This window comes from Chelonoidis abingdonii, chromosome 9 (assembly GCF_003597395.2).
Source record: "Chelonoidis abingdonii isolate Lonesome George chromosome 9, CheloAbing_2.0, whole genome shotgun sequence".
In the NCBI taxonomy this organism is placed as follows: Eukaryota; Metazoa; Chordata; order Testudines; family Testudinidae; genus Chelonoidis; species Chelonoidis abingdonii.
This window is the reverse complement of record NC_133777.1, coordinates 39,536,563-39,558,190: the sequence shown is the minus strand read 5'-3', so window position 1 is coordinate 39,558,190 and position 21,628 is coordinate 39,536,563. Positions and strand designations below refer to the sequence as shown.

Below are 21,628 nucleotides of genomic sequence, written 5' to 3'. Positions count from 1 at the left end.
ATGGTCGATTGTGCTGAAATTTCTTCGAAACCCTGCCTGCTCTCGGCTGTTGTTCATCCAGGCTGTGTGAGAATTGGTTCATTATCACCTTTATAAAGAGCTTGTAGATGTGAGAGAGCAGGCATATAGGGTGGTAGTTCTTAAGATTTTCTCAGTCGCCCTTCTTGTGCAACAAGATGGTGTTCGACTCCTTCCAGCTTGATGGTATTTTTCCTTCTTCAAGATATCGACTGAATCTTAAAGCGAGGGCCTTCCAAAGTTTTTTGCCTCTTGCAGAAATCATTTCTGATGTTATTGCCTGGAGCTTTTCCCTTCTTCATCTGGTGTAGTACGCTTCAGACTTCACTGATGATTACTGGGGGGGGATGCGTTCTTCTGACTCTTGGAGCATTGGGAGAGGGATGTTGATTCTTGATTTGAACAGTTCTGCATAGAAGTCCTTGCAGACCTTCTCCATCCCTGCTCTGTCGATTTACTGTCTCTCCGTCGTTGTCCTTCAATGCTTTTCAGCTGCTTTTATGCAGTGTCTCAGCTTGTCAGCAAAAATGCTATAGTCCTCATCACAGTTTTCTGTCTGGCTCCAGTCAAACCAAGAAATCGCTTTCTTCAGCTTTGCTTCATCAAATGTCTTTGGCTGCTGTTCCTATTTGCCATCTGTAATGCCTTCTTTTCCACCGCTTCGTCGAAAATCAACTTCGCTGTAAGCAGGTGATGGTCACTGTAAGTGTTGAAAGGCTGCACCACAGAGACGTCTTGAACGATGCGCCTTTTATTGACTAAAACATAGTTGATTTCATTCTTGCTCTTCGCATTTGGCGCGATCCACGTCCACCTTCTTGCGGTCTTCTATTTGTACCAGGTGTTTGCCATGTACAGTTCTTTCATTTCTGCCATCACTACTAGCCTTTCGCCTCTTTCATTCCTTTTGCCACTGCCGTATCTTCCTATGAATTTTTCACCAGTTTTCCCTTTTGACTCCATCTGAAGATGCAGCACAGTAATACGTGATATTAGCTGGCATGATATCACTTTCAAAGACCAATCCTTACTGATGATAAAACTGACTCCTCCAATATTTCTAGCTCCATCTCCCTTTCCGAGCCTCGCAGTGCTTCTATCCTTCCAGGTGACTTCCAACTCCTTCTTTCGTTGGGTTTCGCTGACACCAAGGATATCGCATCTTATCCTTTTCTTCTCCTCCATCAGATGGTTTAACGTTTCTTCCCTCGCCAGCGACCTACAATTGTAAGTACACACAGCGAGGTTGTCCTTTTCCATGTTGACCTACCACCTGACATTTTTAGCAGCCTCTTGTCACTCAATTTCCGCTCTGCCACCGTAGAATGGTTCGATAACGCACAGGTAACTAAAACCCATTTACTCATGTTGTTTTAGCTGTTAACTTCAAGCCATCCCACTGGCTAGGTGGGCAGGCAGAAAGAACTCTTCTACATTTACAATAACTTATTAATACATTTAGTACAGTCACAAACACTCTAACTCAGTAAGGTAGATAGAAAGAATACAGACTGTACATCTGAATATCCATATATTCACATCATCCCTTGCAGAACAACCTGAAATGTTAGCCATCACCTTCCTTATCATCACCAGTGGCCATTATTCTGGCACCTCCCAAGGGCTACATCTCTCTCTCTACTCCCGCATACAGGCTGGGATACAGCTTTTATAATATGTTACACTAACACCACTATGTCTAATGTGGGTTTCTCCCCTCTTCCTTATTTGTATTTCCTCACCTATCAAAGTTGGTGTGTCATTCTCCTATAGGTTAGCATATTAATGATCTCAACTTACTATCATGTAGGTCAATCCGTTGCCATGGCACTCTTGTGGTCAGATATTTGTGGACATTCTATCCAAAAGCTGGTGTTAGCTCATGTTCCTGTGGTTGGCTGATGTCATTATGGACAAAATTCCCTCTCTCACTCTTTATTTCCAGTTCCCCAAAACTTAGGGTTGATCATTGATCTGTGCCAAAATTCCTTGGCTTCAGCAGTTAGCATAAGACTTGAGGCCTGTGTCTTACAGGATACAGGCCTGTAGGTTCCTTATATTTACTGCTGAATATAGGCAGAATATAATGAAGGCAAGGCAGTGAATATAATAAAGGCAAGCTAGCCGTATGGGCTATAACAAGTCCTTGTATCTGGTGGAATGATGGGAAAATTTGGTGTCTCCTGCTCAAATCATGAGGGGTTACCGCTGTTGAAAAAGGACTGTGAAATTTCAGAGTCTGTGCCTTGATTTACCTTAAAAGAAAACTCTGTTATTTTTGAAGAACTTCAAACTTGTTTCATTGTTGTTTTTAAAGATAATTAAACTCTCAGACTTTTAAACAATTTATGCACACAAAGAAAAATTAATAAGACATCTGAAAGCTGCTCATTTGGGAAGAATCAATACAGAGTGACTGAAGTAAACTTCCTGCACTGTGGTGATAGTATTAGGAAGCCCTCATCAGGAAAGCTGGGACTGCAGTTGGTGTGAAGGACTTCAAGTTGTATTGAAACTTATCTGAAAATATCCTTCCAAGCCTGCCACTGTCTTATTCACTGACATGCAGAATGACTTTCTTTCAGTCCTACTTTGTCTCACTTCCTGTGCAGTTTGCTTGGTATAAAGTTATGGGTTACTAAAGACATGCTAATATTGTAATAGGCTATTCTTAGAGGAACTATTTATTTTATTTTGGAATTTTCAGATGATATTTTTTAATAGTTCTGCATCTGTGCAAAACAGGTATTTTTTTAAAAAATAAATAAATAAATCACTTGGCATTTTCCTAAGCAGGAAGCAAATGTTTGTAGTACAAGTGACTATGAATCTCCAACTGTTAGTCTTTGGAGCCTAGCCAATCAGTGTCAGGTTAAAACCATAGGGAAGAACTAGTATATCTCCTGTGGCTGTTCCAGGAGGAATCTTGTGTTCCTGAATGGAGGAGTCTGGACTGTGTTGAACCAGCACATGTGAATTTCATTAAGATGTCTGTCGAATCTGTCCAGATAATAAAAGGCAGATAGCTTCCTCAGCAGGGATGGGATTTATACATCTTGAAATATTGTAAATAATAATCTCTTGTTAAAAAAAACAACCACTATCTTTTGTGCTTAAATTGAGTCCCTTGACATAATAGAAATTGGCTCTGTCAGCAGCTTTTCCCTAGATACCTGTGTTCAGGCTTATTAGAAGGGCTGATCTCTGTGTGTGGTCTGTTCATATATTCACTGGGTTGTTTTTGTTTTAGGATAAAAACTTGTCCTCCTCAGTAGCCCTACAGGAGATTTGCCCCTTGTGGGCTGCTCTTCCGTTGTGCAGCTGAGTGTTGTATTGGAGCTGAGAGCATCAGGTACGTTGGTGAAACATTTATACAGATACATGTCAGGACATGTAAAGAACAGCTAAGCAGAGTCTGTTCATACAGATTGCTTTGCCCCTGTAGTAGCTTCCAAGGACCTGTCTACATTTAGGAAATCTGTCCCCTTGAAACCACACTGATGTCATTGTGCTGTGGCAGACCATCCGGCATTGGTGCAGAAATAGTTGTGATTCTTTCTTGGGGTGTCCAGAGCTGTGAGTCACTGTTACCTCCCCCCCTTGACTCCGTGAGAGAGAGAGACTTGTTTGTGCTAATCACTGTGTCAGGTCCCTGACACTCCCTAGTCTGTTAGTCACCCAAACAAATTCCTCAGGGCTCTACCAGCCCCTGCTTTGCCTTGCAAGTTAACGCTGGATGTACCCCAGTCCCTGAGCTCCTCTGAGCATCCCCCTGTAGTGTTCAGCCCCTGTCACTGGATGTTCTCAATAATTACCAGATTTGCTATTCCCAAAGGAACAGTATATACACACAGCTTCATTGGTACAGCTCAGGCTCCGGGTCTGTAGGACACCATAGCACAGAGATGTATTTAGTGCTATGTGAAACAATTGTAAGTTTATTGTCAGAGAGAAAGATTTAGGAGATACTGAGAGAGGATCATGGAAATAGAAATGGTTATATGTAAAACAAGAGGTATAACACAGTCCTTAGAGCCTACGTTTACCTTTAACAGGCTGAAATCCCTGTCTAAAGCCATCCTTTGGATTTATGGGACCTTACGCAGTACTAAACTGGTGCCCTTATGCCCGCTTTGGGGCACAGCCACCACCCTGCCTGCGGAGCCCCAGGATAACCCCCCCACCATTGCTGACACACATCGAGCTTTGTACACAGCAGATGCTGCAGCAGCCTGGGCTCGCAGGCCAGGGTGGTGGGGGAGGGACAAGGCAGCAAAGGATACCAAGCCACCTGGCCCCTCTGATGGTGGCGGAGAGTCACAGTTCCCCACAGAGACTCTCGTACCCTCTCCCTCACACAGAATGCCTAGCGCTGGCACATCCAGCTCTATGAATATGGCCTCTGCCTAAAGAGACTGCAGCATGCGCTGGGTGTGCGGGAGCTGACCCGCTCTTACCTGCTGTCCCGGTGGTGCCCCAAATTTTTGGGTGCCCTACGCAGCTGCGTATGCCTAAGGATAGCCCTGCCCAGGAAGGTTCAGAACACCACGGAGGACATGCCTTTTGATTAATCTAATCTATTTAACAAGAAAACTGAAAAGTCTCAATGCTCCTTGAAAGACTCTAGAACAACCCTCCACTCCCTGCACATTTACATACTGAACAGAAAACCTCATAAACAGATATACAAGCCAAGACTGCCTCCTCAACCATTCTGCACCAGCGCTCATTCGACCCACCATACAAAAGCGAGAGGGTGCAGAGGCCTAGATACTACCAGATTCTACCAGAACTGCAACTACTCAACCCATCCATCATCTAAGTGTTGTGTTTTTGTGTTTTTTTTTTTGATGGGATGAGTAGGCACTGCCTACACCTATTGGTGTCATCCACTACTGTCCCCCGCAATCTTTAGTGGCTACCTCAGTCTTCATACACAGCTGGAGGGGAATTACACCAGACAAGTGGGTACTAGAAATCATCTGCTGCAGAGACTCTACAGAGCTCTTGGCTCCTCTTCAGGGACCACTGCCAATTATTGAAGATCTTGGACTTTTCAAGTAGATTTTCTATCAGGAGGCAGATTCTCTCTTCTAATGAGGGGCCATAGAACAAATGCCACCTCAACCCCAATGGGAAACTTTTATTGCCCTTGCTGCCTAGTCCCCAAGAAAAATGGAAGATGGAGACCCATTCTTGACCTTTGGTAATCACATTTTTATTTGCAAATCAAAATTCTGAATGGTTATGCTAGTAGAAGAGTGAACCGAGAACACTCATGGCTGATCTGTCTTACACTGTTTTTCATAAGGAGGTTTCCCTTCACCTGCAATTCATCCCAAAAATAATTTCTGAGTTATACATAAATCAATCTTCTTCCCAAAACCTCCTGTTTCCAGTGAGGAAAGGAGACTTCACTCTCTGGATGTCAGATGAGCTCTGGCATTCTACCTGCAAAGGACAAAATGGATAGAAAATCCCCAGGGTTAATTGTTGCTATAGCAGAGTGGTTGCAAGGACAGCTATTATCTGCCTGGAGACTATCTAAGTGGATCTTCAGCTGCATCATTCTGTGTTACCAATTAGTGCGGATTCCTCCCCTGGCTGGGGTGAGAGCCTATTCCAGTAGAGCACAAGCCACTTCGGCAGCATCTCTCTCTGAGAGGTACCTATTGTGAACACAGGTGCCGACTTTCTTCTGTCTGGATAGGTGCTCCACTCCTTCCCCCAAGGCCCCACACTCGCCCGCCTCTTGCTGCCCCCACTCCATCCCCTCCACCAAGCGTGCCCTGCCCTCGCTCTGCCTCTTCCTGTCCCCACTTCCCCCAGCACCTCCTGACTGCTGCTGAACAGCTGATGGGCAGATGGCTGGTGGGTGCTAAGCACCCACTATTTTTTCCGGGGCTTGGGCTCCGGGGCTGTAGAGCGGCTACTTGAAGCTCCATCCCTACATTCATGAAACATTTTATGTTTTAGTTCAAGCCTTCTCTGCAGATGCAGCTATTGGGACTGCAGTATTACAAGTATCTATACCAACTGCATCCTCACAACCCCCTCCTGTTTAAATACTGCTTATCAGTCACCCAAATGTGGAATATACATAGGGACCAGCACTCAAACAAGAAATGGAGGTTGCTGACCTGTAACTGGAGGTTCTTTTGAGATGTGTGGTCCCTATCTGTATTCCATTACTTGTCCTCCATCCCCTCTGCTTTGAATTCTTCTGATTTGTGATAAGAGAGGAACTGGAGAGTCTGCACTGCCCTTATGTCCTCAGTTCAATGCTCAAGGAGAACAGCTGCACAGGCGTGGACCAATGGACACTACTTGCTAGAAATCTCTGATCTGAGGCACATGATGCATGTGGGTACTCACATGTGGAGTATAGATAGAGACCACACATCTCAATCAATGTTCCCTCTAATTTTTTCCATCCAGGTGCAGAATAAATTTTGTTATGTGCACCGAGGGGTGTGCACCACCAGTAGAAACAAAAAACCCTTGATATATTATATATATATTTTTAAAAGTTACCATAGGATTACTCCAGCCAGGACAGGTTAGGTATTTTAGAACTCACTACTCAAAGTGTAAGAGAAATAATAATTATGAAATGCAGTGAGCAGTCAAAACACTAAAATAACACACCCTGAAAGAATGAAATTACAGAGAATATATGTGCATTGCAGGAAGTAACAAGAACAATAAATACAAGTATGTGCGGGGAGGTGAGTGTGAAAGAGATTGTGGGGGTGTGTGTGACACACACACAGACAGGGCGTATGCTGGCTGCTGGGGAAGTTTCTGAGGTACACCATGCGCTGTCTCTTTAAGACACTCACTGAAAGCTCTCCTGCTGTGTCCTGAGCCCTGTTATCTCCCCTTCCCTGCTCTGTGGAGATGGGGTACGTGGGGTGGAGGGGAGAGAGAGAGACTGAGAGAGCTGGCTGCTGGGGAAATCTCAGACAGTGCACTGTCTCTTTAAGACACTCAGTCACTCACTGTTCAGACCTCAGTAGCTCTGAGTCCTCAGGAGCCAGGCTGTCCACTCTGCCCTGCTCTGTGGAGATGGGGTACAGGGGTGGGGAAAGGGGAACACCTTGACATCAGCACCCTCTCCCTCCCTGACCCCCCACTCTGCACAGCCAGCGGGAGGGTCTCAGGAGCAGCTGCAGGACAGAGCAACCTGGGGGAAGGGGCACCTGATCACAGGCTGCCAGCTGTGCATGCTCAGCTAAGACACAGGGCAGATCTATTGGGTTTCCTGGATACATGACAGGACTTGGTACTGCTTTTCCTGTGACCTTCACTGTGGCCATGCTATAAAGAAAAAGCAGCAAGAAAATAATCTGTCACAGAGCGGTATATGAAGTATGGTCTTTCTACATTGCCAACTCTACCACATGGGAGAATCGTCCTACAACTTGATACAGCTTCAGTCATCGATATCCTAGATAGATGGTCTCTTCCCTGGGAACATGAGACCAAACTGTGTTTTGACGTGATCCCCTCATGTGATAGATCTGGCAGTGCAGGCAGGCTCTAAATCAGCCATGCAGAAAGCCAAATCCACATGACTTCACAATTTGGCACTCCAGGCGATGAGTCCCACTAAAGGAGAGTTTCATGAGATGAGCCCATTACAGAGCACATTTCCAGGGAGTTCACTACTTTTTTTTTCTGCAAAGGCAAGCAGGGATCATAGAAACTGATATCTGAATGCATAGAATAGAGGTCACCAAACTAAGGGGCGTGCCCCACAAGGGAGGCACAAAGGAACCTTTGGGGCAGAGATGCGGCAGGGCCTAGGTCAGCCCCCGCAGGGGGCAGGGAGAGAGCACCACCCAGCCTCTCCTTGCCCCCAACTCTGCTCCTATCTGGCCCATAGCTGCATCCCCAGCTCCCAGTCCTGTGCCTGACCCCATGTCCAGCCTCAGCACGGCTCTGCATCCGGCTGCTAGCCCAGCTGCTGCTCTGCTCCCAGCTCTGCCCCCAGCCTTGGCCGCTGGTTGCGGCTCCATTCCCTGTCCCACTCCCAGCCCTAGCCCTACCTTCAGCTGTGGCCCCAGCTGAAGCCCCAGGCTCGGCCCCCTTAACTCTGTCCATGCCCCTCCCCCCCACTTCCCCAGAGCTGTGGCCCCACTCCTGGCCCCGGGAGGGGCAGGGGGCATGGACAAGGGTAAGGGGGTGTATGGCCCCTCAAAAGTTTGGGGACCATTGGTATAGAATAACTAGGGGACTGTAGCAATAGAGCATGACTTTGTATGCTTCTAAAAGCAGCGGAGAATCCTGTGGCACCTTATAGACTAACAGACGTTTTGGAGCGTGAGCTTTCGTGGGTGAATACCCACTTCGTCAGACGCAGGTAGTGGAAATTTCCAGGGGTAGGTATATATATGCTAGCAAGCAAGGCTAGAGATAACGAGGTTAGTTCAATCAGGAGGATGGGTCCCTGTTCTAGCAGTAGAGGTGTAGAAACCAAGGGGGGAAACTGGTTCTGTAATTGCAAGCCATCACAGGTCTTGTTTAGTCCAGAAGCTTTGAGTGTCATTAATTTCGAATGAAGCTGTAGCCAGCAGTTTCTCTCTTGAAGTCTTTCCTGAAGTTTTTTTGCTGCAGCGATGGCAGTGATAATCAGGGAATGGCAAATACAAAACCTGTAGCGAGCGAGCATTCAACCTCCTTTGGCCACACTATGAGCACCTTCAAGCTGGCCATCCTGCAGCGAAAAAAACTCAGGACCAGACTTCAAAGAGATTATGCTGCTGGCTTCAGTTCATTTGCAAATTTGACCACCATAAGTCTGGACTATAACCAACAGCTGTGAATGGCTCTGCCAATTACAGAACCAGTTTCTCCTCCCTGAAGTTTTCACACCTCTTACTGCTAGAACCAGGGACCATCCTTCCCTGGATTGTAACTACCTCGTTATCTCTGATGTCTGTTGCAGCATGGTATATATAACCCTCTGAAATTCCACTCCTGGCGTCTGACGTAAGGTGGGTATTCAACCACGAAAGCTCACCGCCTCCAAAACGTCTGTGTTCTATTAGAGTGCCACAGGATTCTCCGCTGCTTTTACGTGCCGATGCGTACATGGCTAACCCTTGATCTTTGTATGTTCTAGTAATTCCCATAACAGCAAGAGTTGCTATTGCGGGAATTATAAATTTTGTTGTTCTTTGAATTACAGCAGGAGCCAAAGGCCTCAATCAAGAGCAGGACCCCATTGTGCTGAGCACTGTACCGACAGATTCTCCCTGCTCCAAAGACAAACAAGACAGATAAAGTGTGGAAGGGAAACAGGTGCAGAGGGGGGAAGGAACTTGCCCAGGGTTGCACAGCAAGTTAGAGGCTGAGTTTGGAATAGAACAGTGAGCGGTGTCCTCTGCTTTATGCAGTCTTTTTGGAGGAAAAGCTGATCAACCCAACTCCCCATCTTGTCCTTGTATGTAACCTCTGGAGGTGGTGTCTCTATGTGACTATCCTATCTATGACACCTTCATGCAGGAAGGATACATGTGCCCTGATTAAAGTCCCTTGGTTGGTCAGTCTTTAGCATCATAACGTTTCCCAGCAAGGGCTGAGGGTCGTTGGGCATGTTTGTTTAGCTAATTTTCACTCAGAAAGATTGCCTTGAGGTCTACACTTGCTCAGCAGGGCTCAAGTTTTTTCACATCCCTAAACAATTCAGAGTCTTAAGCTCTTGACATTGACACAGTAGACAACCTTTGAATGGACAGATTCAGGGATGTGTATACAGACAGCGAGTCACGCTTCTGCCTCTGTGCTAAAATACATATAAATATAGTATCTGGAGACAGAACAAGAGCTGAAATAACAAAACACATGTAACTCAGATCATGTAGGACTTTCATGATCAGCTCTAGAGGGAAAGCAGCATTGCTAAGAGAGTCCTAAAAATGTTAGTAACCTTAAATCCGCTCAGCTGTTTCAACATCATGGTCTTGTTACTGTTAAAGCTAAAGCACATTTGGGAGCCAAGCAGCTGCTAAGATGCATGACTAGAAAAATAGGCAGTAGGTCAGTGGAAAACCAGAAGAAACAGTACACACAGTTCTTTGGTGAGCTGTGTGCAGTTATTTCATTGTCACGTTCGGCATTTGCCTTATGTTCCTAGAGAGAGTTGACAACCCAATCTAGAAAATGTAATTCGTGGAATAATTACAGTGTTTGTTTCATTTAATACTTTAAACAATTCATATCAACTCAGCAAATGACATAATGTGTGATTCATGGGATCTAAAGTAAAACACATTTTTCCTTTGGCAAAGGCCAGCTGTGAAATGTCACATCAGACATGGTCGTTTAACTGGCCACTTCAGTACTGTTCGGAGTGAAATCTCACCTCTGATGTACAAGAGCCTCAGTGGGCTATTTCCTCTCCACCTGTTCACAGCTGCCTTATTTCTAATACATCATTTCTCCTGTTACCTAGAAAGGAAGCATTAAATGATTGGAAAACATGGTTTATAGTAATAGACTCAAGGAGCTCAATCTAGATGGCTAAAGGATGCCTTGATTAGTCTGTAAGTATCTATATGGGGAGCAAAGATTTAATAATCAGCTCTTCAGTCTGGTAGAGAAAGGTATAACGTGATCCAATGACTAGATGTTGAAACTAGACAAATGCAGACTGGAATTAAGACAGACATGTTTAACAGTGAGCGTTATTAACCATTGGAACAATTTACCAAGGATGGTGGTGAAGTCTCCATCACTGACAATTTTTAACTCAAGGTTGGATTTTTTTCTAAAAGATCTGCTGTAGGAATTATTTTGGGGAAGTTCTGTGGCCTGTGTTATACAGGGGTCAGACTAGATGATTACAATGGTCACTTCTGGCCTTGGAAGCGATCACACATTGGTGAGTAGTAGATGCATGGTGGTAAATTACTAGGAGATCACAAATTCCGTTTTTCTGTTTAAGGGTTCCTTTGCTAGTAATCTTTCAGGGCTAAATTGTAACTTTACTTCCTCCTCTGGGTAAGCTGCAGCACCCCAGGAGCAGAACAGAGCAGAGAATGAGCAGAGAACGTACTGGGTGGGAAGTAAGTTACTCTCCTTGTCTACCTGGGCAGTTACCTTGGCACTGAATGAAGAGAGGGGTCACAGCTGGGATTACCAGGTGAGGAGCCCAGCAGTTGGAGTCACAGTGTGAGCAGAGCACTAAGGAGGTGGGCTTCCTTTCTGTTAGTCCCGTGTGGCTGGAAAAGGGCTGGAATAATCTCATCCCTAGTAATTTGTTACTGGGACCATCACATAAGTATTTACAGAGTTGGATTTGGGGGGGGGGGCATGTGGATCAGATGGGGTGAGAAATGAAGGGGGTTTCAGGAGACAAGTGCCATGTATTATATGGCATTTTCTGTATTATTATATCATGCTCATTTCCAGACTTTCTCCCACTCTTTTCCTTGAAAGGGCTGCCTGGATGTGTTTGGGTGTCTAGGTTGTTAGCTAGAGTGCACTGAAACCCGCTTTCCACCTTGGTTCATTTTTTACCAGGTTTTTTGTTTCTGAATTATTCCTTATGTGAGTACACCCTTGCATTAACCAAGATCTCTAGAGACTTTGGGCATCTTATTAAATTTAGCACCAATAAATAATAGCCACAAATGGCTTCTCAGAAGCGTTTCCTTCTTAATGGAGACAAATGAAGGCATAAAAGGAAAACTTAAGAATGTGAGACTGGGTTATTTTTCCTTTACTCTAATCCCTTTCTCCACCAGAGACAATAATGGAAGGGGAATATGACATCACAAATTGATGTAGAGTTGTTATCGTCTTCTTTCCCTTTTCCCAGCTAGCTGGAGTCGGGCACTGGATCAGTCTTTTCCAGCTGCCGCTAACCAGCCCTTAACATACTTAATGCAGAAACCTGACTTAGGCAGTGGCCTTCCATCACAATATTCATGTGTCTTGGTTCCACATGAGTCACCCACATGACTTCAGTCTTTTCTTTACCCATTTTGAAGCCATAGTTTGTTAGTTCCTTGTTCCAGGCATTAGTTGCCTGGACCAAATCTTCCTCACTATCAGCCAGCAGCACAGTATCATCTACATATGTCAACTCTTTACCATCTTCCATTTGGATTTGCTTACTTATAAAGTCTATTACAATTATGGATAGTAAAGGATTAAGTGCTGATCCCTCATGGAACCAAACCTTCACCTCAAAACTCTCTGTTACACTGAAAGGTGTCTGCACTTTTGTCATGGAACCCTCATGGGGCCCATCATGATGTAGACGGTCCTCCAGCACCCCAAAGAATTGTAGCAAAGACACCCGCAGTCTCCTAGGTACTTTTGACTGCTTTCTCCAAATCAAGGAAAGCCCAAACATGCTCGACTGTTCCTTCCAGCTTCTTTTCAATGCACTATCTAGAGATGAGCATGCCGTCTGTCAAACTGCTCCTTTCCTAACATGGGCTCCGCTGTTCAGTGGATGCAGCTAACGTTCTCATGCAGTGGGACAGCAGATGGATTCCTTGGTACTTTGAATAGTTGTGCATGTCACCTATTTGTTTGTATATCAGTACTTGCATGGACTGTCTTCATTTTCTGTATGGGATTTTCTTCTCTTTCCAAAATGCATGCAGGACTCGCATGAGCTGGTAGACATCACAAACACGGCAGACAGGGGAGAAGAACCAGTCTTTGCCAACTGCAATGGGAGCAATTGGGGGAGAAAGAGGCAAGTTTTCTACCTGTAGTTTCCAAGATGGAGACTCCTCAAAGCAGTTTTTGCAGTTTATGGAGTTGGCATTAGATCTTATGAGTTATGGTAAAGATTTATTAAGTATTACACAGTGCACCTCTTGGGGTGTTCTTTTGTGGCACTGGAGGATATCTTGGCTCAATTTCTGAATTAGGAGAGGGATGACCCTGCTGGGATTTTCCTCCCTTTCTTGTTCCTCAGCTCTTTCTGTCAAGGATTTGCCCCTTCTGCTAACCTCATTGAGATTTCTGAAAACTTCAAACATATGTAACAAACTGCAGTGGACTAGAATCCTAAGCAAAGACCTAGGGCTTTCCTATCTACATTGCACAGAGAGAACAGCTGTCACAGCTTCTTCAGAGAAAACTTTGGAATCTCTCAACCATCTCTGTGGTTACTGCTAATGAGGATGTTGTATCTCCATCTGAAGTGAAGCAATCATAAAGCAAACCTGTCTGGGCTGTGTCTGTCTGGGAGTTTGCCAAAGTTGAAATCTCTGACTTTATCAAGGCTCTGTGAGGGAGGTGAAAAATAGAACGAACTTTTCAGTGCAGCGTATTTTCATCTTAGGAAAAGACTCTCCCAAAATGTTCTCAGACTCCTTTTTCTATTAATTCAGGGAGTGCCCAGGAGAGAGAGCTTGATGAAATGAAACAAAGAGATGATTATTATAAAAACAACAAGTTATTGTTCGTTGAGTTCTTTCCTTCCTGCCTTCCTTCCTTCCTTCTGAAGATATCAATGTGCTTTACAAAGAAAGATGAGCTCCTAGCTCCCCGTCAGGTGGGGAAGTCTCATCATCTCCAATTGATGATGAGGAAAACGGAGGTGTAGAGAGGTCAGTTTGAAACAATGAGTCAAAAGTACTTTCAGCCCTGCATCTCCTAGCATCAGACTTTTATGATAAAACACTAATGGGTTCAATAACGTTCAGCTTTGTGTCAAGTGTCCCAAGGGTGCATCTGAATGAGAGCAGTGGGAGGACTTCTTGGAGCCATTCCACTGACAACAAAAATCTCATGAAATGATCATACAGTGATCTTGTTGTGTCTGACACAGCATGACTCATAACAATTAGAATGACCTAATCCCTAACTGCAGAGAGTCATGGGAAGTTGAACTGAGGGGAAAGTCTGGCAAGGAGCTGGGTAATATGGGAACAAATGCTCAGTTTCTCTAAGCTAACTGGAAGTACAATATGGAAATTGCTTACAAAGAACTTTGCTAAGGTGCAGTTAAGGCTGTTGCTGCATAACAGTGCCTCCTGTTCTCTGTGCTCTTCTTACTCCCATACTCTGCGAAGAAGCCAGGAGACACCTAGTTAAGTTGCTGCTTCGCACACAACCTTAACGCATCTTCCTTAGAGATGTCACCACCTTGCTGCCTCAGCCTCTCAGGCCTGATCTGCCCTTGAACGCTGCACTTATAGAACTATTTCTGGTTGGAGTGATTGATTTATTTAACCAAACAGTTTACACTGGTAACAACCGTAGAGTGGACAGTGAGCTGTGTAAAGGTGACTTTTATCCTGTTATAAGTTCTTCCTATTCCTGTATGGGAATAGCTGTACTGCAGTAGGCACCTTTATACTGATATAATGTGCTCACAGTATGAGGTCTATACCGCTTCAGCTGTGCTGGTACAGCAAAAGCAGGACAACATGCCCTCACTCTGCTGCTTAAGTTGCAGGCAGCTATTCCCAGGAACGCCCCAAATGCATTGTTAGCCTATCTCATTGTGTCTGTGCCGCTGAAAAGGAGGAAAAGGCAGTTCCAGGGTGACCTTTGCCTTCCAGAAAGGTGCCTTCCAGAAAAGGCAGGAGGAAAAGGTGTGTCCAGGGTGACCTTTGCCAACAGGCAGCGGTTACTCCAGGTATTGGTGCTGCTACACAGGCCACGCTGGAGGTCCCGTTGGACTGGATGAATAGCAGTCCCAATATGGAGTTTTTGGCACAATGAGAATGGGGTACAGCTTTGTTGGGCAGGGGGTAAGATGCTGTGGTGATCCTGTGTCACCTGTTCTCTCAAAGCCCCCTCCAGATAGGGCATATGTTGGGTTGGGGAGGGGCTCGGGACAGTAGGGCACTCTGACTGACTCCCGTGGCAGAGCAGGCCCCGTGGGATCGCTGCAGCAAATGTAATTTCACACAGCCCCTAAATTGCTTTAAATTACACAGGGGGCCCAATATTTAAAATCAACAAGATGAAGTTCAAGACAAGTGCAAGGTACTACGTTTAGGAAGGAAAAATCTAATGCACAACTAGAAAATAGGGAATAAGTGATTAGGTGGCAGTACTGCTGAAGAGAATCTTGGGGGACAAAATGAACATGAATTAGCAATGTGATGCAATCGCAAAAAAGGCTAATATCAGTGTGAGATATATTAGCAGGAATGCCACATGTAAGACACGGGAGGTAACTGGGGAGGCCTCAGGTGGAGCACTGTGTGCATCTCTGGGCACCACACTTTAACAAAGATGTGGACAAACTGGAGAATCCAGAGGAAAGCAACAAAAATGATAAAAGTTTAGAAAATCTGACCTGTGAGGAAAGGTTAAAAAAACTGGTCATGTTTAATTTTGAGAAAAGACTGAGGGGTGACCTGTTAACAGTCTTCAAATATGTTAAGTGCTGTCCACCGAAGGATGGACAAGAAGTAATTGTCTTAATCTGCAGCAAGGGAGATTTAGGTTAGATAAAAGAAAAACCTTTCTAATTCTAAGGACAATTAAGCATAATAAGTTTCAAAGGGAGGTTGTGGAATTCAGGTCTTCGGAGGTTTTTAAGAACAGGTTGGACAAACACCTGTCAGGGATGATCTAGGTTTACTGGGTCCTGCCTCAGCGCAGAGGGCTGGACTAGACGACCTCTTGAGGACCTTTCACTACATTTCTGTGATTCTGTGAAAAGTAGGTGTACTGGTAAAAGTCAGTTACACCGGCATAAGGGTTTTTACCCTCTGGGCTTCTGCTGGCGCAGTTCTGTTGGTCAGAGATTACACCCCCGACCAACAGCACTGTGCCTGCAAAAACCCCTTGTGTGGACACAGTTATAGCAGCAAAATGGCGCTTTTACTAATATAGCTTGTTTTGCTCAGGGGGTTGGGATGAGGCTATAGTGAGCCATACCTGCAGAAGTACAGCTTTACTCCACAATAAGAGCGCTTTGCTGATCTAGTTTACCGTTATGCCTATAGCACGTTATTGTGGTATAGTTGAACCAGCAATGTTTTCCTGCTGTAGACTTGGCCACAGTAACTCCTTAAATGGACAAGGACAAGAGAGCATTTGACGTGACGACTTTCTGTTGACTTTCTATCCAGGCAGGGTCCTGAGCTTCCAGTGGAATCTGTTTTTTTCCCCCGGTCTAACAGCAATTATATATATTTGTATGGAGAGTTATGGAGCTTAAATGAATCAGTGGAAGTGTCCCAGCCCCTCCCACTGAGGAACAGTAGTCACTCAAATGGCGTTTGTAGGTTTGTTACATTCATCCCCATAACTCTCATTGAGTTAGTACGGTTCCTCCCTTGCTGGTATTTTGATGACATTAGTGTTTGCTGTCAGCTCAGAGGCAGAATGTTGGCAATGGCTGCTCAGGCCAGTGGGAGGCTGGAGACAAGAAGCTTTGTAAGCATGAGAATGGTAGCATTGGATTCTTTGATGCTTTGCCATTTTGTCCCTTGGAACAAGAAGTCACGGTATAGGATGCTGAAACTGCCGATGGCTTTGTTCAGATGAGCTTAAATTTTGGTGCTTTTGTGTATCTTGATTATATTTTTAGATTCATAAAAACATAACTAGTCAATGGGGATTTGTAGATGCTCTTTATCACTCTCATGAGAGAATGAAAGCCTCTGTGGACTTTTCCAATCTAAATCTGCTCCATATGGGGCTTTACCGGTTTATGGCCTGCACATCACTGGGCTAGGTTCCAGCAACTGATGGAGCTCATCCCAGGAACTAGTTAGTCTGTGTTCTGATGGGGGTGCACAGCTGCTGCTGGAGAAATTATAGGCAGGGAGCAGGAGGAAATTTATTGAAGTCCGGCAGATGTCTGTTAACATGCGTGAGTATACAATACATCCTGGCAACAGCAAAATAACCCTAATACAAACAGGCTTCCCTGTGCCCAGAGGAGTTACACTGGGCTCTTGTCTTATCCTAGATGCTACATCCAGCTTTTCTTTGGCTTTCCTGCATCTAGTTCTTCCTGAACTTGCCTGTGTAGCTGCCCTGCTGCCAGATCTGGATGAATATGCGATAAAATCAAGGGCACCAGTATTTCCCCACCCAGACACTCTGTGTCACTATGCATGGATTGCCCTGTAGCTTTTGTATTGCAGACAAGCACATAGAAGGAGACATTTTGGGAGCGGTGAGTGAGAGCATCATTGGGGAAGGAGTATTTTATTCTCGCAGCAGCCAAAAGCTGTTTCCATGAATGAGAACTGGAGCTATTCTGGGTAAAGCACAGTTAGCTGCTTCCTGGGGGTGTTGGCCTGCACTATGGCTTCCTGCTCTCCTACTATTCAGAAAGAGAACTGGCCTCTTCACTGCTTTGGGATTCCAGGCTTTATCTCTGTCTTTGACTCTACTCCCTGTGTTAAGGGTTGGGCTTTTTGCTTAGGCATGTGATGTACATAGCTAGCACCTCCATACTGGAGTGAGCTGCTCTGGCCTGCACCACTGATGAACATGCAGTGTAGATGCATGATACAGAGAAGGGCAACAAAAGTGAATTGGGGTATGGAAAAGCTTCCACAGGAGGAGAGATTAAGAAGCCTGGGACTGTTCATCTTGGAAAAGGGATGACTGGGGGGGATATGATAGAGGTCTATAAAATCATGAATGGTGTGGAGAAAGTGCGTAGGGAAGTGTTGTTATTTACCCCTTCATGTAATACAAGTACCAGGGGTCACCCAATGAAATTAATAGGTAGCAGGTTTAAAACAAACATAAGGAAGTATTTCTTCACACAATGCACAGGCAACCTGTGGAACTCATTGCCAGGCATGTTGTGAAGGTTAAAAGTATAACTGGGTTTAAAAAAAGAACTAGATAACTTCATGGAGGGAGAGGTCCATCAATAGCTACTGGCCAAGATGGTCAGGGATGCAACCCCATGCTCTAGGCCATAAACCTCTGACTGCATCACTCCATAATTGTCCCATTCTGTTCATTCCGTCTGAAGCATCTGGCACCAGTCACTGTCGGAAGACAGGATACAGGGCTAGACGGACCATTGGTCTGATCCAGTATGGCTGTTCTTATTCTACTAATGGATGCCAAGGGAATACCAAAGGCAGCTGCTTGAGCCAGGGCTCAAGGGTGTGTGGGCTGAGGTGGCTGTGGGGTAAGGGAGGGGAGACTCCAGCTCTCTGGCAGGCACAGCGTCAGCCTGGACTGAGCCTTGAAGGGTTTATCTGTTGTTGTGGGGGGAAGTACATGTGCTTGGGGGCGAGAGCATCCTACATGTCCAGGAAAGCAGCTGCTGTGTGCAAGGAGGACTGGGGACATGGGTTCCCATTTGCTCAGATCCTAGGGATCCACAAGAAAGGTGGGAGGAGGCAGAAGTCAGACACACGCCCCTACCTGCTGCTTTGTGGCCTCTTCTGTAGGAGCTCTCCTGCCATTGTCTGAGCCTTCAGTAGCTGTTGACTCACATTGGGGGTGAGACCTGCAGAATGAACTTCCAGCAGGGTACCCATAAGGTCGGCCAGGGACTGTGCTGCAGTGCTTGCCTCTCATCATCTCCCCCCTCATCTGCCACTGGTCCCAATGGGATACAACCATAGAGGGTCTTCCAGGGGGTCTCTTGGAGGCAGCACTCCCCTGCTCTGCCTTACGGGAGCACCATGTGGGTTGAACACCATTGTTCATGTTAGCGGAGGAGACGACCTGAGCCTCAGTATTCTCTATGTAAAAGCAGTATCACTTTTAAGAAAATCCCTAAGGAATGTAGATTGATTCCAGATGGTGACCACAGTAACTAACAAGGAACAAAAGGAGCTGGTGTAATTAGTATGTGCCTGGAATTGCTTTGCTTGGATTTCTATCTCTGAGTACGTCTGAGGGTACAGCTAGGAAAGCTCCCGTCTAAATGCTCAGCTTTCAGGGATTGTGCTGCAAGACCAGCATGGCCTTGGCATCCCCATCACAGAAGGGAGCTGCTGAAAGCACAACAAATTGCTAATGTCTGTCAGAAATCACTTTGCTGACTTTACTCTGCTTGATGGAGAACGGAGACATTACGAGTCCAATGCAAAACACATACCACAACTCAGCAAATTGTGTTCTCTGCAAAACCCACCCCACTATGTTGTGGACAGAGATTTTAAGGGGTGCTCTGTTAGACTCATGTAGAGCATGACAAGAAATCAGTCTATTATGAAGTTAGGAAGTGCCGCTGAGAAGCCTTTGCTGGACTGTGAGACTTAGGCATTGAGGACTAGGCCCTGAATGACTCTAGATGTTTCAAGCTGATTGGAGTGTGTGAGGGAGAGATTATTGTGGAGCTGGCATTACTGAACATGCATATGTTGGAGATAAGGAATTCTGTGGGTGGCCAGCAGCACAGGGAGTGTTACGTGTAGGAATCGCACATACAACTGGTCTACCAAGCTCTGTGCTCGCCCACTCAGGGTCACAGGCAGAACCGTCCTTACCATCAAAATGGAAAACAACTGGGTAGCACTTTTGTTTCCACTCAGGGTTGGGTTATGTATCTGGGGAAGACTGCTTTGTTCAGGGCTGTTTCCCCAGAATTGGGAAGAGCTGCAGGAGTTCAGGAAAATGTGTTTGATACAGAGTCTGTAAAGAATGAGACTTTTCCCAGAATACCCTGAGAATGGACTAAGACACCAAAATCAGTGACTACATTTCCCAGATGATTGCGTTTTGAAGCATTCTCTTCTGCCATCCATATGTTGAAGGGGTTTTGTGTGCTGGTGTGAAGCTCCTGTGGCCACTTATGCTGGCTTTATTGCCAAAATCTGCTGGTGGTGCAGGGCTAGGCCGCCATTCTCCACCCCAGGATCCTGCCCTGTTCACACACCTTTCTCATGGGCCAACACATTTATTTCCATTGGCTCTGTTTTCTGCAGAGGCTGGTGCAGGAGTCGGCTTGTGATCTGTCCTGCAGGGCATCAGACATAATCCACAAGTACAGAAGCTATTCCATGCACAGCACTGGGCTTGCCTCTCGCTTTGCACCATGCTTGTCATTCACACTAGTGCAGAGTGGGTTCACACTCAATGTGCAGGGCAAGAGGGAACCTGACCTGATGACTCCTCAGGTCACACTTGTGCCCCATGAAGGACAGTGTGTCTGTCTGAATGGAAACAAGGAAGAGTGTGGAAAACTCCTGCAGTACTTAGAACCAGAACCATAGGGTTAGAAGGGACTGCAAGGATCATCTAGTCTGACCCCCGCAAGATGCAGAATTTGTTGTCTAAACCATCCAAGAGAGATGAAAACCTCCAGTGAAGGAGATTCCACAACCTCCCTAGGCAGTCTGTTCCATTGGCCTACTTTTCCTACAATTAGAAAGTTTTTCCTGAGATTCAATCTAAATCTGCTCTGCTGTAGTTTGAACCCATTGCTACCCTGTCACAAGAGAGAACAACTTTTCTCCATCTTTTTTATGGCAGCCTTTCAAGTATTTGAAGACTGCTATCATGTCCCCCTTAGGTCTCCTCTTTTCCAAACTAAACATATCTAGTTCCTTCAGCCTTTGCTCATATGGCTTGCATTCCATCTCTTTGATCATCTTTGTTGTTCGCCTCTGGACCCTTTCCAGTTTCGCTACATCCTTTCTACTGGTGACCAAAATTGGACACAGTGCTCCAGCTAAGGCCTAACCAGTGCTGAACAGAGCAGTACTATCACCTCCTGTGACTTGCATGCTGTGCCTCTGTTAATGCAACCTACATTTGAATTTGCTTTTTTTACAGCAGCATCACATTCTTGACTCACACTTAGTGCCAGAGTGATTCTTCAGTCCAGAGCTCTGAATCTGACCTGTCCTCTGGCTATTCATCTTTTCTGTAGCAGCAGTCAGGGGGTGAGCATGCCGAGTCGGAAGAGTGGGGTATAAATGGACTCTGAGCGATTTGCCATTAATCTTGTTTTGAGGTGGAGAAGATGAAATTGCTTTTTGACAACTGGTTCCAGGCTCCACGGCTTTGGTCTGTACGCTGCTCTGCTCCTGGGTGGATCAGAACTGCCTCATAACTGATAGTAGTAGTGGCAGGTTCTGGCATGGACAGTATTCTTGGGACATATCATCGTTATGCCAGTGTTACTGTCTTAGGGATCAGAGCACACAGCATTATATTTAGAACAGCAACCTGGGGTCCTTCTGGGCCTTGTGAGGGAGAAGGTGTTCCTGTGTCTGTGAGAGCAGCTGCTTGAGGACTAGGCCCTGACTGGCTCCAGATGGTTCTGGCTGCCTTGAGTGTGTGTGAGGGGAGAGGATTCTTGTGGAATCAGCATTACTGGCTTTGCAAACATTGGAGACGAGGGGTCCCTGAGTGGCCAGCAGTACAGGGAGCGTTATGTGTTTACAGCTCCCTGCACTAGTGTGGGGCAGGGGTGACCAGCCAGTTCTCTGTGCCTCTCTTTTATAGGGTATGGACTGGAGGGCAGCACCCAAGTTGGAGCTGCAGAAATCCTGTGGGGAATTAAAGCCTTTCTGTGGCCCATGATGAAGGCCCCATTTTGGGCAGGCTGCATTTACTTTCCACAGGTCCCCAGATGATTCGACCTTGGGGGCCCTGTTGCCTAATTTGCTGGCTGATTATTGACTCTATTGCCTGTTAAGAATTTCCAGTTAGTCACCGATGAACTGTCTGAGTGTTGAAAGGT

General features: G+C 45.7%; 2 protein-coding genes across 4 annotated transcripts in view; one reads left to right on the top strand and one right to left on the bottom strand.

The window, feature by feature from the left end:
- MPG (N-methylpurine DNA glycosylase) overlaps positions 1 to 21,628 on the top strand; it is a 43,298-nt gene that overhangs the window by 19,477 nt on the left and 2,193 nt on the right. The window lies entirely within an intron of this gene.
- The window catches only part of NPRL3 (NPR3 like, GATOR1 complex subunit), a 137,131-nt gene continuing 128,111 nt past the window's right edge, over positions 12,609 to 21,628 (bottom strand). Inside the window, exon 15 of the mRNA XM_075069421.1 lies at positions 12,609 to 13,273. Within this exon, the coding sequence (XP_074925522.1) occupies positions 13,117 to 13,273 (157 nt within the window). The 3' untranslated portion in view covers positions 12,609 to 13,116. The remainder of the gene's footprint in view (positions 13,274 to 21,628) is intronic.